The sequence below is a fragment of the Uloborus diversus genome, chromosome 6 (assembly GCF_026930045.1).
Source record: "Uloborus diversus isolate 005 chromosome 6, Udiv.v.3.1, whole genome shotgun sequence".
In the NCBI taxonomy this organism is placed as follows: domain Eukaryota; kingdom Metazoa; phylum Arthropoda; class Arachnida; order Araneae; family Uloboridae; genus Uloborus; species Uloborus diversus.
The window spans coordinates 54,642,735-54,656,580 of NC_072736.1; the positions used below are offsets into that span (position 1 = coordinate 54,642,735).

The 13,846-nt window shown below is 33.6% G+C and overlaps 3 protein-coding genes across 5 annotated transcripts in view; 1 reads left to right on the forward strand and 2 right to left on the reverse strand.

Annotated features, from left to right (window-relative positions):
* The window catches only part of LOC129224107 (nuclear envelope integral membrane protein-like), a 36,155-nt gene extending 30,482 nt beyond the window's left edge, over window positions 1-5,673 (forward strand). For both annotated transcript variants that reach the window (XM_054858514.1, XM_054858515.1), the window contains exons 8-9: window positions 900-1,061; window positions 5,447-5,673. In XM_054858514.1, the coding sequence (XP_054714489.1) occupies window positions 900-1,061; window positions 5,447-5,588 (304 nt within the window). In that variant the 3' untranslated portion in view covers window positions 5,589-5,673. The remainder of the gene's footprint in view (window positions 1-899; window positions 1,062-5,446) is intronic.
* Window positions 1-13,846, reverse strand: part of LOC129224105 (regulator of nonsense transcripts 1-like) — a 368,488-nt gene that overhangs the window by 148,391 nt on the left and 206,251 nt on the right. The gene's annotated exons all lie outside the window — the stretch shown is intronic.
* The window catches only part of LOC129224108 (maspardin-like), a 37,060-nt gene continuing 35,594 nt past the window's right edge, over window positions 12,381-13,846 (reverse strand). Inside the window, exon 9 of one of the 2 annotated variants that reach the window (XM_054858517.1) lies at window positions 12,381-12,798. In XM_054858517.1, coding sequence (XP_054714492.1) covers window positions 12,733-12,798 — 66 coding nt within the window. In that variant the 3' untranslated portion in view covers window positions 12,381-12,732. The remainder of the gene's footprint in view (window positions 12,799-13,846) is intronic. The other variant, XM_054858516.1, reaches the window with a different exon arrangement.

Genomic DNA, 13,846 nt, shown 5'->3' on the forward strand with positions numbered 1-13,846 from the left:
ATATATAGCGGCTCTACAGCAATTGAGCAGCATGCAGTTCTTATCAGACGAGCGTTGCATATGTCATCGATGAGCTTCGGAGTGGATGACGCAAGACTGTTTAATTTGCACCTTTTGTTTCGCTAACGTCTGCAAGGGGACGGAAGTGCAGCCGGCTTGCTAGCATTTGCTTTGATTCACCATGTTTAAACAGTGTGACACTTTTAGCTTTTAAAGCAGTCTTGATAAGAAAACCTAAAGATAATCCAGCGGAGGATCTTATTTCACCCAAAATTCGGTAACCAAGCTAGAACTACGAACTTTTTTTGAGTTTTTTTTAAATCGGGCATTAAGAAACAAGGCACATAAGCACTGAGAACTGTTAAGATTACTATTGGAAGCTTCACAATGAGAATGGCATCTCCAGTTTTGCTCTTAATTTTTGTGTGTTATATATTAATTTTTCTATCATAGGATTTTGTACTAGTCAGCTCAACAGCTGATTAAAATTTAAAAAATATAATTCTGGTTTAGACATTGTCAGCATAGGTTTTTACTCTTTCCTCTTTATCTCCATCATTATCAGAATTATTCTCCTGAATGTTAATACAATGTTTTGAAGGTGTGTACAAATCATAACTTTTCAAACACAAAATATTTTTTTCACTGTTTTTTTAAGTTGATACTTTATATTAAGGTACATAATGGTTGTGTAAAAAATTATTTGATTGTTTTAGTTCTAAACTCCTCTTTTAGATAATTTTCATATTAAAATCTAAAAGTGCTGTATTGATACATAATTATGAGAAAAATTGAGTTCTTGATAAGTAAGTTAATTTATTCGTTACCAATTTCTGAGAAACAAAGTAGTTTACATAATCTGAAATTGCTATTCTTTATTGATATGGTATTTCCTTTAGGTATCGTTTCTTCCCTCCTAAAGTAAGACTTCTCACTGAATTGGAATATTTGGAGCAAGGTCGCATTGAAACTGAAAAGGCTCTGGAAAATTTAAAAAAGTATTGTAGCAGCCCAGATTGCAATGTTTGGAAAACTGTTAGTAGATTAAAAGATCCTGTGAGGTAGCTATGCTTAATTAACCAATTTTCTTGCTTTTGAACTTCATCATTTTCCATTACAGAAAATGTTTTCCAGTGCTTATTTAACAAAAGTGTATACTTATGATCTAAAAGTGTTTAATGGAAGAGGTGAATAGCATAAAGTAATTTGCACAATAAATTGAATTGTGAAACCATCATTCTCAAAATAGTTCAAGATATTCAGAAGTTTTATGGTTAAATCTGTGAAAAAAAAAAAAAAAAAAAAAAAAAAAATATTTTCATACTTTCCCCCTCTACAATAAAAATCAAAAATGATATCTGAATACTAATTGACAGGTTCGGCCGTAAAGTTTTTAAAGGTTTTTTTATTTTTTATGTTTTTTTTTTAACTTTTAGAATGTGTTGGCAATGTTATCGCTTCAAAGCATTTGTGGATATAGTCAATTCGCGATAACTTGAATCTAAAGGGACTGACGAAAAACTTTGACTTAACGGAAGTTCGACTTAACACTAGTTTAGGTTTTTAACATTTTAATATTTAAAGCCATCGAATATTTTAATTAATATGTACATATAACAGACAAAATTACAGAACTTAAAAGTTTTTAAGCACAATCTGCACAGTTTAATAAAAAATATTGAGAGAGAAAAATCAAAAACATGGTTTTGATTCAATACTGCTGGAACCTATGAATAGAGCTGATTCTACTACAGGAAAGGTACACATCTTCATTCGTTCCAAATTCGGATTCATGGATTCTGTCGCTTTAGAAGTTCCTCTTTTTCTTTTAATATCTTTGACAGAGTGTATTTGTTTTGACATCTTTAATAGTAAAGAAAACTCATTGACTCTCAGGAACTTATCAGCAAATGATCAAGCTAAAGAATGAAAGGGAATGCGCCTTGACTTAGGTCCGCCTTTAAATAAAGGTACAATCAGTTGACTTGACAGCTTAAAAGCAAATTCGTTGTTCAGCAACCTGTCAAAGTGTAAGCAGTACAGTACAACAAAAGAAAACATGCTAACTCATTTCCCACATGTAACTCCTTTATCGCACATTGGCTCAACAGGTGCTCTTCTTGCTTTAGAAGTCTACTGTGAATTAATTGCAAGTGAAGGTGAATTAATTTTTTTATCATAGCCACTTGTTTCTTTCATTCTTTTTCTTTTTTTTTTTTTTTTTTTTTTGAAATAAATCTTGAGTCATCTTTGAAAAAACTTCAAGTTAATGGAAGTTAACTTTGAGATATTGAGAATAATTAACATGGAATTAAAGACAAAGGGGTTGGGGCTAGATAAAAACTTTCGAGTTATAGCAATATTTGAGTTATGGGACTTTGAGTTATCACGAGTTGACTGTATACTGTTATTCCTCGTATCAAATGTCTTACTATTGCAATAATAAAGACTTCGAAACATTCATGAATTTCTTCCTAGGACAATTGAATAGTTTATAAAAATTTTTAAAAATATGATAATGGATTCTTTCAGCTGTTACTAGCTGTAAGGAAACAAAAACCAATAAACAGTGCTAGTTTGAAAGCACTTGGTATTTATTTTCAATAGTTAAGTCATTTGTTTTCAATTTAAATGTCCAAAATCATCCACATTTGGCTTTTACACGCTGAATGCTTTATATTTTTGCGTTTGCTTGATGCTACATGTCATGCAAAATATTACTATTTTGCTGTAAATCTGCAGAAATCTTTTAGCATCTGCTTTCGGTTTTCAATGTTTCTTATTATTTCTTCAGTAGCACACAATATGACATGTATTAAGCAAAAATGCAAACTTATTTTTCAGACCAAAAAATGCTTGGTGTGCGTATAATGCATAACGATAAAACAGAATGTATGATCCATGAATTATGCGCGAAAACAACCGTTTCAGCAAATAATATCAATTTAGATTATTACAGACTGAAATAAAGTTAAAATTAAAAAATAATTTGGCAACGCAAAAAAGGAAAACAATGACGCGGATTTTGGACCTTGGCGGATTTTAGGTCGGTGGACTTCTGACTGGTGGACGTTCTACTGTACCTGCTTAATTCCAATTCAAAATGTAAAAGTACTATTAAAAACTTAAATTTGAATGAAAGATTATAAAATGCAGGGTTACCTTAATGTTTATCCGGCTGGAAGAGAAGACTTAGAATTATCTTAAAACATATGTCAACTGGACAAAGAAACACTTCCTTTGTCATGAAGCGATAAGGAGGAAGATGACAGCCAGTATTCTTTGTTGGATACTAGTGTAAATTATTGAATAAGAAGTGATGCAAACCCTGAGGTAAGGAAGTGAGTGGGAATTCAGCAGTGGCTTATCAGTAGTGTTCCCAAAGTGAAAAGCCCTTGGAAGAACATTATTTAGTCTCTATAATGCCCAGGCCTTTTTTTATCCCTTGTGGTAACTGATGATGGCGGGCATGCGTTTCTTAGTCAGCTCTATGGCAATCCAAGCTGGGAGGAGAGGGAGAGGGGCGGATGTTCGCTATTTTTACTTGGAAGAAAAACATTGTAGGAAAACAATGCGAGGGGACAATGACTCCCTTCCTTTTCCTACTAAGAATGTTTAGTTAAAAGGGTGCCAGTTCATGAACAAAAAGGCAATCAGGGTGCTATTTTACGGAAAACAGCAAGTTGAACGCGTTCTAAGAATCAAAGGGCAAGTTGGGCACAGCGCCCTCCTGCCCAAGCATGGGGGAGGGTCTGTGCATGACCCCATGCAGCAAAACAAACTCACAGCCTTCCGAAAAAGCTTGGACCAGAAGTGTGAGATCTTATAGCACAGAACTTTCTCCTAGTGTTTTTCATGTTTTTGGTCTCATGAAGAAGAACTTAGGTCCCTTAAAAAAGGGATAATACCATTCAGATGATGACACAAAAACTGCATCTCAAAAATGGTTGTCAGGCATTAGATGTGATTTCTTTGCAAAAGGTATCAAAAAAACTTGTACCATGCCTCGACAAATGCTTAAATAATTAAGATAATTACGCTGAAGGTACATTTTGAATGTAGCTTTTAACTACAAATTAAGTAGTTGAAATTTTTTTTAAACCTGTTTTAATTTCTCAACTAGGGCAACTAACTTTTTGGCTGACCCTCGTATTTACTGGTTAGTTTTCATATTTTAAATTAATCCTGACTACTTAAAAAATTGTCTTCTTAAACTATGAAAGTTTAATGATTCACCACCTGCACCAGTAATGTAAACTATATTTGCAAGTTGAGGCACGAATTTTAGGCAAGATAGAGTATCAAATATACACTCATGAGCCAAAACATTATGATCACCCAGTCAATAACGCTTTGTGCCACCTTTGGCCTGCACACAGCTGCGACTCGCTTTGAAATGCATGACGCAAGCTCTTGCTAGACGTCTGGCGACAAGATTGTACCAAATGTTAATGCAACAGTCTCACAAAGTTAAGATTTCTTGACATGGGAGTGTTTTAGCTCTGAGCTACCTTTGCATGAAATCCCGAATATGCTCAATAGGATTTAAATCCGTTGAATTTGGTAGACAGGGCATTAATTGGAATACTTCATCATGCTGCTGGGTTCACTCCAGCCTGTTATAGTCTTCTGACATTGGGCATTGTCCTGTTGGGAAGATGCTATTTCCAGTTAGGAAAACCGACGCCATGTACGGGTGCACCTGATTTGCCACAATGTTCAGATAGTCCACGGCCTTCATGGTATGTTCTACCACAACTGAGGGTCCCAGAGCCTGCCAGGAAAAGTCCTTTGAACCATAATAACGCCACCAACAGCCTGTTAACGACTAACAATACAAGGAGCAAGTGCTCACCTGTAAGACAGCGAACCCTGACATGACCTGACGATTCGTTGGACCGGACAATTCTCTCTTCCAGTTCTCCAAAAACCAGTCTCGGTGTTCTCGGGCCCACTATAGGCATAGTTGGAGATAACGGTTGGTCAATAGCGGCAAACGAGTGGGGCGTCTGCTGCGCAGTCCCATATCCAACAGTGTCTGCTGAACTGTGAGTTTGGAAACACTTACACTCGCAAATGCCTTGCATTGAGCTGTCAGTTGATCAACTATCTGCCCCCATTTTGCTTTACCAAGTGGCCTAGTCTCTGACGTCCCTTATCTTTGATGCTGCGTAGCTGTCCAACACCTTTACGCCTACTGTTGGTTTCATCGTTCTTTTTCCAGTCTTGCATTTTCTGAGACACTCGTTTCGAGTTTTCGGGCCATCGCAATCTGCCCTCTATCAAATTCACTGAGATTGTTACCCTTTCCCATAATTCGCAAAAGAAAGTGCTCGAAAAAGTTAGTGATGGTCATAATGTTTTGGCTCTTTAGTGTAGACATTACTTCTGCTGTCAGGATTAAATGTGTTGATTTGAATTGTTACTCACACTATTATTATTTCAGATTTGCTAACTATATAGAGACGGGCCACCATTTTACAGATCAAGAATTATTAGACTACAATTCTGAAGATTGTGCAGACACAATCGAAAGTGATGAGGAAAGTGAAAGTCATCTTTATAATAATGGTGGTTACTATAGCTGACAACTGCAGTGGCTATCATTCCAATCATTAGATAAATACTGTATTGTCTTTTATCAGCTATAATTGTACAATCATGTTATTTTTAACTATTCATCATAATAAAAAATCATTTTCATTTAAAATTTTATTAAAACATTTTGTACTTTGTCGTAATATGACCACAATATTTAATTTCCATCTTTACTCACATGTACTGGCAACGATATGGTTGTAAGCAAGCATAGAGCACAATACATAAAAAGTAGTCAAACTTTGTACTGCATAGTGAATAAAATATGACAACGTGTATAAGTACAAATTGAGAATGAAAAAAGGTTAAAAAACCAGCAAACAGCTGTTTCGGCACTCTAAAATACAAGTGCCATCATCAGTGCATTAAAAACGAAGACAGGTTCACCCGACTAAAACACAGTCGAGGCGAACAATGGAATGAGAGACGAGTTGTAAAAGATATGAGAGCAGTACCGGAAACGATGACGTCAAGGTTACGTCAGAACTCAAAAGGACAGTTGCACTCAGGAGAAACGTCACGGACAAAAAATAAATCAAATAAGACTTCCAAACATTAGGAAAAGGGGGAGTGCTAGACAAATCATTGACGATTAAATTAGCATTTTTCCATATGTAATATGACTCCCAAAAATCTAAATCATGAATGGACGAACACTCGTGAATAACTTTGGCGGAAGAAAAAATAAAATTATGACCGCAGGACCAACAATGTTGAGCAATAGAGGAGCGTTTGAGATCCTGTTTTTTGACGTAATTTTCGTGTTCTTTTATCCAGAATTTGAGGGATCGTCGAGTTTGCCCAATGTAGGCCAATTTGCACTGGCAGGAAACACTGTAAATGCCCCATCTGTCAAGGTTCTGAACAGGGTGTTTAAGCTGTGAAAATTTTAATTTATTAACAGGAGAAAAAGTGACGGAAAAATGAAACTTTTTTAAGATTTTGGCAATTTGTAGGCTGATTTTAGGAAAAAAGGGTAAGACAACGGAACTCGAATAGTTCACAGGAGCATGTGTTTGATTTTTGTTAGTTGAGCTACATAGCTTCTTATAAATGGTATCAATAATATCTAATGTGAATCCCCGATCCAACGCAATACTTCGTAGGTAATTCAGTTCTAATGAAAGTAAATTGGAATTTGAACAGATGGCCAGAGCACGGTAAATAAAAGATCTAAAAGCAGCCAATTTTTGTTTAGGAGGATGAACGGATAACTTGTGGGGGGAAGAGAAACAGCAAAGGGTTTACGTAAAACAGTAGTTGTAAACGTATTGTCATGACGAGTGATGGACACATCCAAGAAAAGAAAGATGATTACCAGATTCCAATTCAACCGTAAATTGAATATGTGGGTCAATAGTATTTAGGATGGATAAAAGGTTATCAAGGTCACTGACAGACGAGTCCAAAAGCACAAAAATGTCAACGTACCCGACGTAAAAATCAAATTGCATAATTTTAAATAATTTAAGTTCGAAATAGTGCATGTACAAATCACTTAGAATTGGACTCAAAGGGTTTCCCATAGCAAGACCTTCAGTCATCCGGAAAAAATTACCGTCGAAAACAAACGTGTTTAGTTTTAAAACTAACTTAAGCGATCAACTATGAACGAACGCTATCCACTGGAGTTAGGGTTATAATTTCAACTATCAAAATATCATTAAACAGGTAATTGCTTTGTTAAAATGTAGAAGAGCAATTTTCACCTGTCATACTTTGACAGGCAACTTTCTAGTAGTGCAAAAAAATTAAAAATGGCATTATTCATTGATTTTTTACATATTAAAGTTCCACCAGGCATGATCTGCATAGTATATCCGTGAAGTCTCATTTGAATCCGTCCTCTGAGCACTATCAGTTTAATTTTAACTGCCCTGTATAATCTTTATGATAAGTGTACGAGTGCAAATTGGATATAAAAACCATGTCTGCATCCTAATTATTAATTTTTTTATGGATTTGCCTCGTATTACCTTTTTTAGAAAATCATCAGTCATATGATGGCAAATGCAAATTTGTCCTCTATTTTCATCCCATTTGCCAAAACAAGAAACCCAACAAGTAGGGTCTTATCACAATTAGCAATTGCAAAAAGCATAATTTAAAAGCGTCTTCATGAATGCCAGGGGCTGAATTCCGTTTCGAGTTTTTTTTTTTAAGTGGAAAATTCTTTAAGCACGTTGAGCACTTTTGAAGTGGGAAAAAAACCATCCATTTCAGGACACCGAAAAACCGTCACCTTACCAACACCTGGAATACAATGCATGGGCAGCTTCTCTCTACTCCTTTAGTTTACGTGCAAATTTTTCATTCAGATGACGAGGCTTAGTGGCACGATCAGCAGTACATCACTCTCAAGAAACGAACAAACTGCCCATCAAGAGTTCGATTTCTGCCCTCACATAATAGTTCTGAAGTGAAACTTCTTTAGGCACTGGGTATTTTATGAGATGAGAAAAAACAATGTTTCTGATATCAGTGATATATTGTGTTTGCCGTTGCCACTCTGAAAATGGACAGCTAATTGTTATGGTTGCAGTTTACATTTCACCGGATAAGTCTTCAAGCGCAATACGTGAATTTCTGTATGAAAATTTATTTATTCTAAAGACGCTTTTGCATTACTTCAAGATAAAATTGGGAAGAGTTTTGTTATTTTGCCAATGATTTTGAGTGGGGATTTCAACATCAACTTTGCAGATGATAAAAATCTACCATTAATTGAGTTTTTAAATGGAGAATTTAATTTAACGATGTCCATCGAATCAAAGTTTTTATTTCCTATTTAGGTTATCATAAGCCTATAGTGTCAGTTTTGGAATATAATAATGATGATGATCATAGCATAAAAAATTCATGATATTGACTATCAATAATATATTTGGGATTCTAAAAAAAATGCATTTTTTAAATTTTTTAATTTTAAATCTTTTTTTTTTTTTTCCCCGAAATGAGCCGCAAATTATCTGGCATGCCTCAAAATTCGTATTTCCTGGCATGCTGTTCAAAATCGAGGCATATCGGCTCTTTTCGACAAGTCAGCTAAAGAGTATGCAGTAAAGTGATTGCATAGAAAGTTCAGTATGAGTATTGTTTATTATTTTTATGCATGGAAAACTAAATAATGCAAACTAAGAATTTATTTTCAAATATTTCCAATATTTGTATCAATATTGACTTTATAAACAAACTGAAATAGACCAACAAGTGTATGTAATCGATGCTCGCATTGCTGTTAAAAGTAAAAATTAGACTGTGTTGATATTTTGAATCTACTAATTATAAAACTTAAATTTTTGATGCTATAATTAATTTTGAATGAAAACTAAACTCACACCACACACACATACGTGCCCATTCAAGCATACCAAATTTCTTTTTTATTTTAAAATTTTCACTTCTGTCGGCAGTCCCATAACTGCCTTTTTTTTCTTTTGAAGATGTAGCGGACAGAACATAAATCACATATGCAACCTAAGATTTCATATTCCTTATCAGTATTGTCTACCTTTATCACAGGAGATGGATCCCACATTGATGTAAGTCCTAAAAGATTTTAACTTGCAAAATGAAAAACAGCCTTGAAGCAGATCACCATGTTAAGTTTTTTTTTCATCTGAACGATGAATAGAACATCTGAGTATAGAGTATGCCAGAAATGATAGGACTCAAAGTAAAATTTTCTGAAGATATGAAATTTTCGGAAACAATGAAGAAGCTTGCCCCCCCCCCCTCCCGCCATTTTCATAGGCTTATTTACGGGGGTGCCAGAGGTGCTCCGCATACCCAAAATTTTTGGTTAGGTTTTGAAAAAAATTAATTTAGTATATTTCACCTAGAAATGTAGTTGGGGAATTTTTTTTTCATATCTGCTATAGTAGTAAATTTACTTGAAACAAATGCAGTGTATCACCAGACGTCACTCGTGTGAGAAAAGTATAACTGTGATCATATTAAAAATTAAATTAATTTTATCCATTTGAAAAAAAAAGCGCAATAAATAATTTCATGCAATAAAGATATTTCTCAAATAATTTATTGTTCAGTGCTGTGTTATTGTATAGAATGATTGTATGTTCTGTATTGGGTATTTATTCGTATATCAATACAAATTCTTCTATTTCAAAACAACTGTGGCTAATCAGGTCCAAAAAAAAACATGACTATTGCAACAAACTTGATCAATAAAATCTACTTCGAAATCTACAAAAAACCGACATTTTTAAGGTAAATTTTCAACATTTTTTGAAGGAGGACTCCCAGACTTCTTGCTGCAGTGGTGCATTCAGGGGGAAGGGGGTACAATACTGGTGACCCTCTCCATGAAATGCTGAGTTGATGTTTTTTTAAAAAAAATATTCTTTATTACTGAAGAGAAGAAAGATCTCATTTTGGGAAAACGCAGTTATTTTAAGAAGAAAAAAATAATGTTGGAAAAATACCTTAATTTCTTTTAAAAAAGAAATATTGACATTTAAAGTTTTCAACAGCTCCAGATTATTCGTGGCAAATTGTGTGCCTCCCCCCCCCCTCACACAATCCTCTTTCTTTCGTATCCCCCCCCCCCTTTTTTTCTATTTCATTTTCATTCTTTCTATTAGTCCTCAAAATGTTTCTTCTCCGAAGCCCTCTCTTCAGCCAAAGTTATTACAGAGTATCTCAAATTTCGTTTCTTGGGCTTCACTTTCGCAAAATTTCCAAGGAAGATCCTCTAATCACCTAAAAACATCGAAAATAATTTAAAATTGCGTTTTTTGAGCTTCAGTTTTAAAAAACTAGTGTCCGTAACATTACCAAATATGGTCTCACACTCATGTGTTTATGACTTTAATTTTGGAAAATATTCGAACAAGGGCCTCCGACTCCCTTTCTCTAATATCATCAAAGACTTAATAATTTGGTTTTGAAAACTACTATTTTGTAATGTTTAAGTGAGAGAATTTTTTGGGACAGTAGCCTTTGAAATCCTTTTTTTAATACCATGATGTACTGCATAAGAACTTCATTTTTAGGACTTCAATTTCGAAAATTTTCCAGTGGAGAGCTCCAGAACACTCTGTCCGGTAACAGCATCAAAGAATGTCCACCATAGCATTTTTTGACTTCAATTATAAAAAGTTAAAGATTTAGTGGGGGGAGGGGGGTTACATATTTTTATCTGTTTTTCAAAAAATCGATTGGGGACAGTCCATGAGTCTCATTCCTAACCCTAACTATAAATGCACTATAATCATATTTATAAGACTTCAATTAAATAGCCTAGGAACCCCACGTACCTTTCTTGCCCCTAAAATATCATCAAAAACTAAAACTATGTTTCAAAACTACTATTGCAAATTTTTTCTGGTTCATGAATCTCCTTCCAAACCAGAAGCTGGATTCGCCCTTTGCTTCTAACAACATCGACTTTCGTCTGAGACTTTTTCTACAGTTTAAAATGACTACTGATCCCCTAATCTTACTAAATATGGTTTGCATCACGTTTTTTCGACTTAAAAGTGCGCCTCGCCTTAAAATTATTCTCTGATTTCGCCTCTGCCTTGTCCACCCCCCAGATCCCTGTAATTATTGCACCCCCAAAATTTTCGGCCTAAATCCGCCTATGGCCCTTTTTCCCATAAAAACTCTTTAATATGCATACAAAAATCATTAAAAAGAAAAATATTAAAAAAAAAATAATTTTTCAGTTTTTAGATGTGTTGTCAGCCTAAAAGTTTCGGAAATTTCAGATCACAAACACCTCTGGAGTATGTTTTCTTTTGCTAATCACAAAGTAGTTATTAAAGTGATATTTGGCCCAAACTTGTCAAAACACCTAATTAACATTTTAAACACTGATCCGCTTATTGTTAAAGAAAACATAGTTGTTCACTGCTTGTTAACAGAAAAAAAAAATTGTTTGAAAGGAGAGTTGATCTAGAGTGTTCTTAGCTAGGTTGTGTCTTCAGATGACATTAATTAACTAATATATTAATTAAAAACCTCAAAGTTTTTTGCAATTTTTGTAGTGAAAACATTTAAAATTTTTAAATATACCAAAATAAAGAGTCTCTTTCTGCGTCTGATAGAATGTGTTTGGAACTTCCATGCTACATAGAATTCGAATTATAACGCTTTTTTAAAGCAGATTTTAGATAAAGCTAAGCCTTTATTCAAGCGATTGGTAACCAAATTCATTGTCGGCCAACAAGGAAATTAAACGCAATGATTTTAAAATTTTATCTGTTGCAAGTTTCTATTTGTTTACAAATAAAATACTTGTAATTGATTTTTAATAGTATAAGGCTTTTAACGAGATTTTCAATTTTCCTTCTTGATTTGACATTTGTAACTCAGTCGGGGGGGGGGGGGGGGTAATTTAAGACGATCACTTGTGTATATAATATTGTGCTGTTTTTCTGTGACTTTTACATGGTACATGCATATATGTAATCAGATTTACAGATCATATTAATATAATAGTCAATATCCAAGGTAATAGTTTGCACCAGTATCACTTATGTTACATTTTATTACACATGTATATGAATCATCTTATTTTTCTCTTACAAATATTTGTTCACAAATTAAAAACTGAAATATTCTATTCGAAAAATTGCTGAAATTTTTATTTATCAACAATGATGCAGCAGTATAAACAATGTGGATGAAATTGAAATTTTCAATGTCGAAAAAAAAAGATTTCTCATTGGTATTAATTATATTCTATGTTTAAAAAATCTTGGGAATTTCATTAACAAATTATGAAACTAATCACCTTGTTCTTCAATTGGCACATTCTATAATAATTTAAGAAATGTAAAATTAAATTGTTACAAAATTTCATAAAAATATTTATTTGATAAGAATATTAATTGTAAATTACCTTATATACATACAAAACTATACAAGACATGAAATTCTTTCACAGGTTTTGCATAAAAATAGAAAGATTGAAACCTTATTAGTTTGTTTTCATTAGATTTGTATGATAGTTTAGAAAATATTAATTTCATCATTATCACAGTTGAGTAAAATCAAAAACCTATTGTCTGTTAATGTGCAATTTACACAGAGACATGAGTAATTGCAATCTGAAACATATGGAACAATTGGCAAACACATTTATAACTATCAACATGAAATCAAAATTCAACTTAAAATTCTTGGGCCATCACATGCTGAAAACCTTGAATTTTCGAAGGGGCGAAGATGTATCTACAAGTTTGAAAAAAATGCTTTATTAGTTGATCATTTAAAACTTGCATAAAATTTAATAATTTTTTATGCTGTATTTAGCAAGTTGGATTAAAACTTCAAACTATTTATCCAATAAGATATCTTTGCTATAAAAGTTTTTTTTTCCTTTGAAATTTACGATTTTTTTAAACCAGCCATTTTTTTTTTAAATATATATATATTTAATGATGTGAACATCAGGCATTAAAAATATGCCATAACATCCAAACTAGGTTTAAGGTAAAATTAGGTTAAGGTAAACCTAGGTTAAGGCATTTTTAATTAAGTGAAATTTAATTTTAAATTTGACATTTACAATCATCTGCATGCAATATTTAGCAGGGGGAAAAAAAGATGAATAAACATCTATTGCCACTTTTTGCTCAAGCAAAAACAAATAAAAATTCTTGAATTGTTTTAAGACATCTTTGGTAATGGGATATTTAAAAATTCCCCCTTTTTTATTATTTTCAAGCTACTTAATACTTATTTCTTCTGATGTATTTCATGTCTAGGATGGACGACGTTACCCCACTTTTTGATTTTAACTCAAGCTTATCCATTCCCCCCTTTTTTAACTGCTCAGTAAAAAAAAAATCAGAATGCTTCTGACATAATTCTAGCTGACTCTTATGTAAAATGGCCCCCTGAATCCAAAATACGGCAATGCGCCCCCCTTTATACGTCCCACTTTTTGGAAATGGCATCCAACAATTTTTTTTTTTTCAGTTTTCAACAGTTTCAGACATATTTTTATTTGGATTGAAAGGGAGCATTATATTAGCCATTAACACTCTTCTAAAGGGGCTAGAAAGGTGCAAAGTTCAAAAGCATGAACACTTGGAGCAAGTTGGGAGACTCATGGGGAGTATTACCTCCTTAAATATTCAAAAAATCAACAAAACGGATCTTTATTTCCTAGGGGGCTTGTTTTACAATGTTTTCACTTATTTTCGGCATAAATTCAGAGTGTAGGACTAACTCCCACGAGGCCTAAGTCTGAAAAAATATTTGAAGCATAGTATTT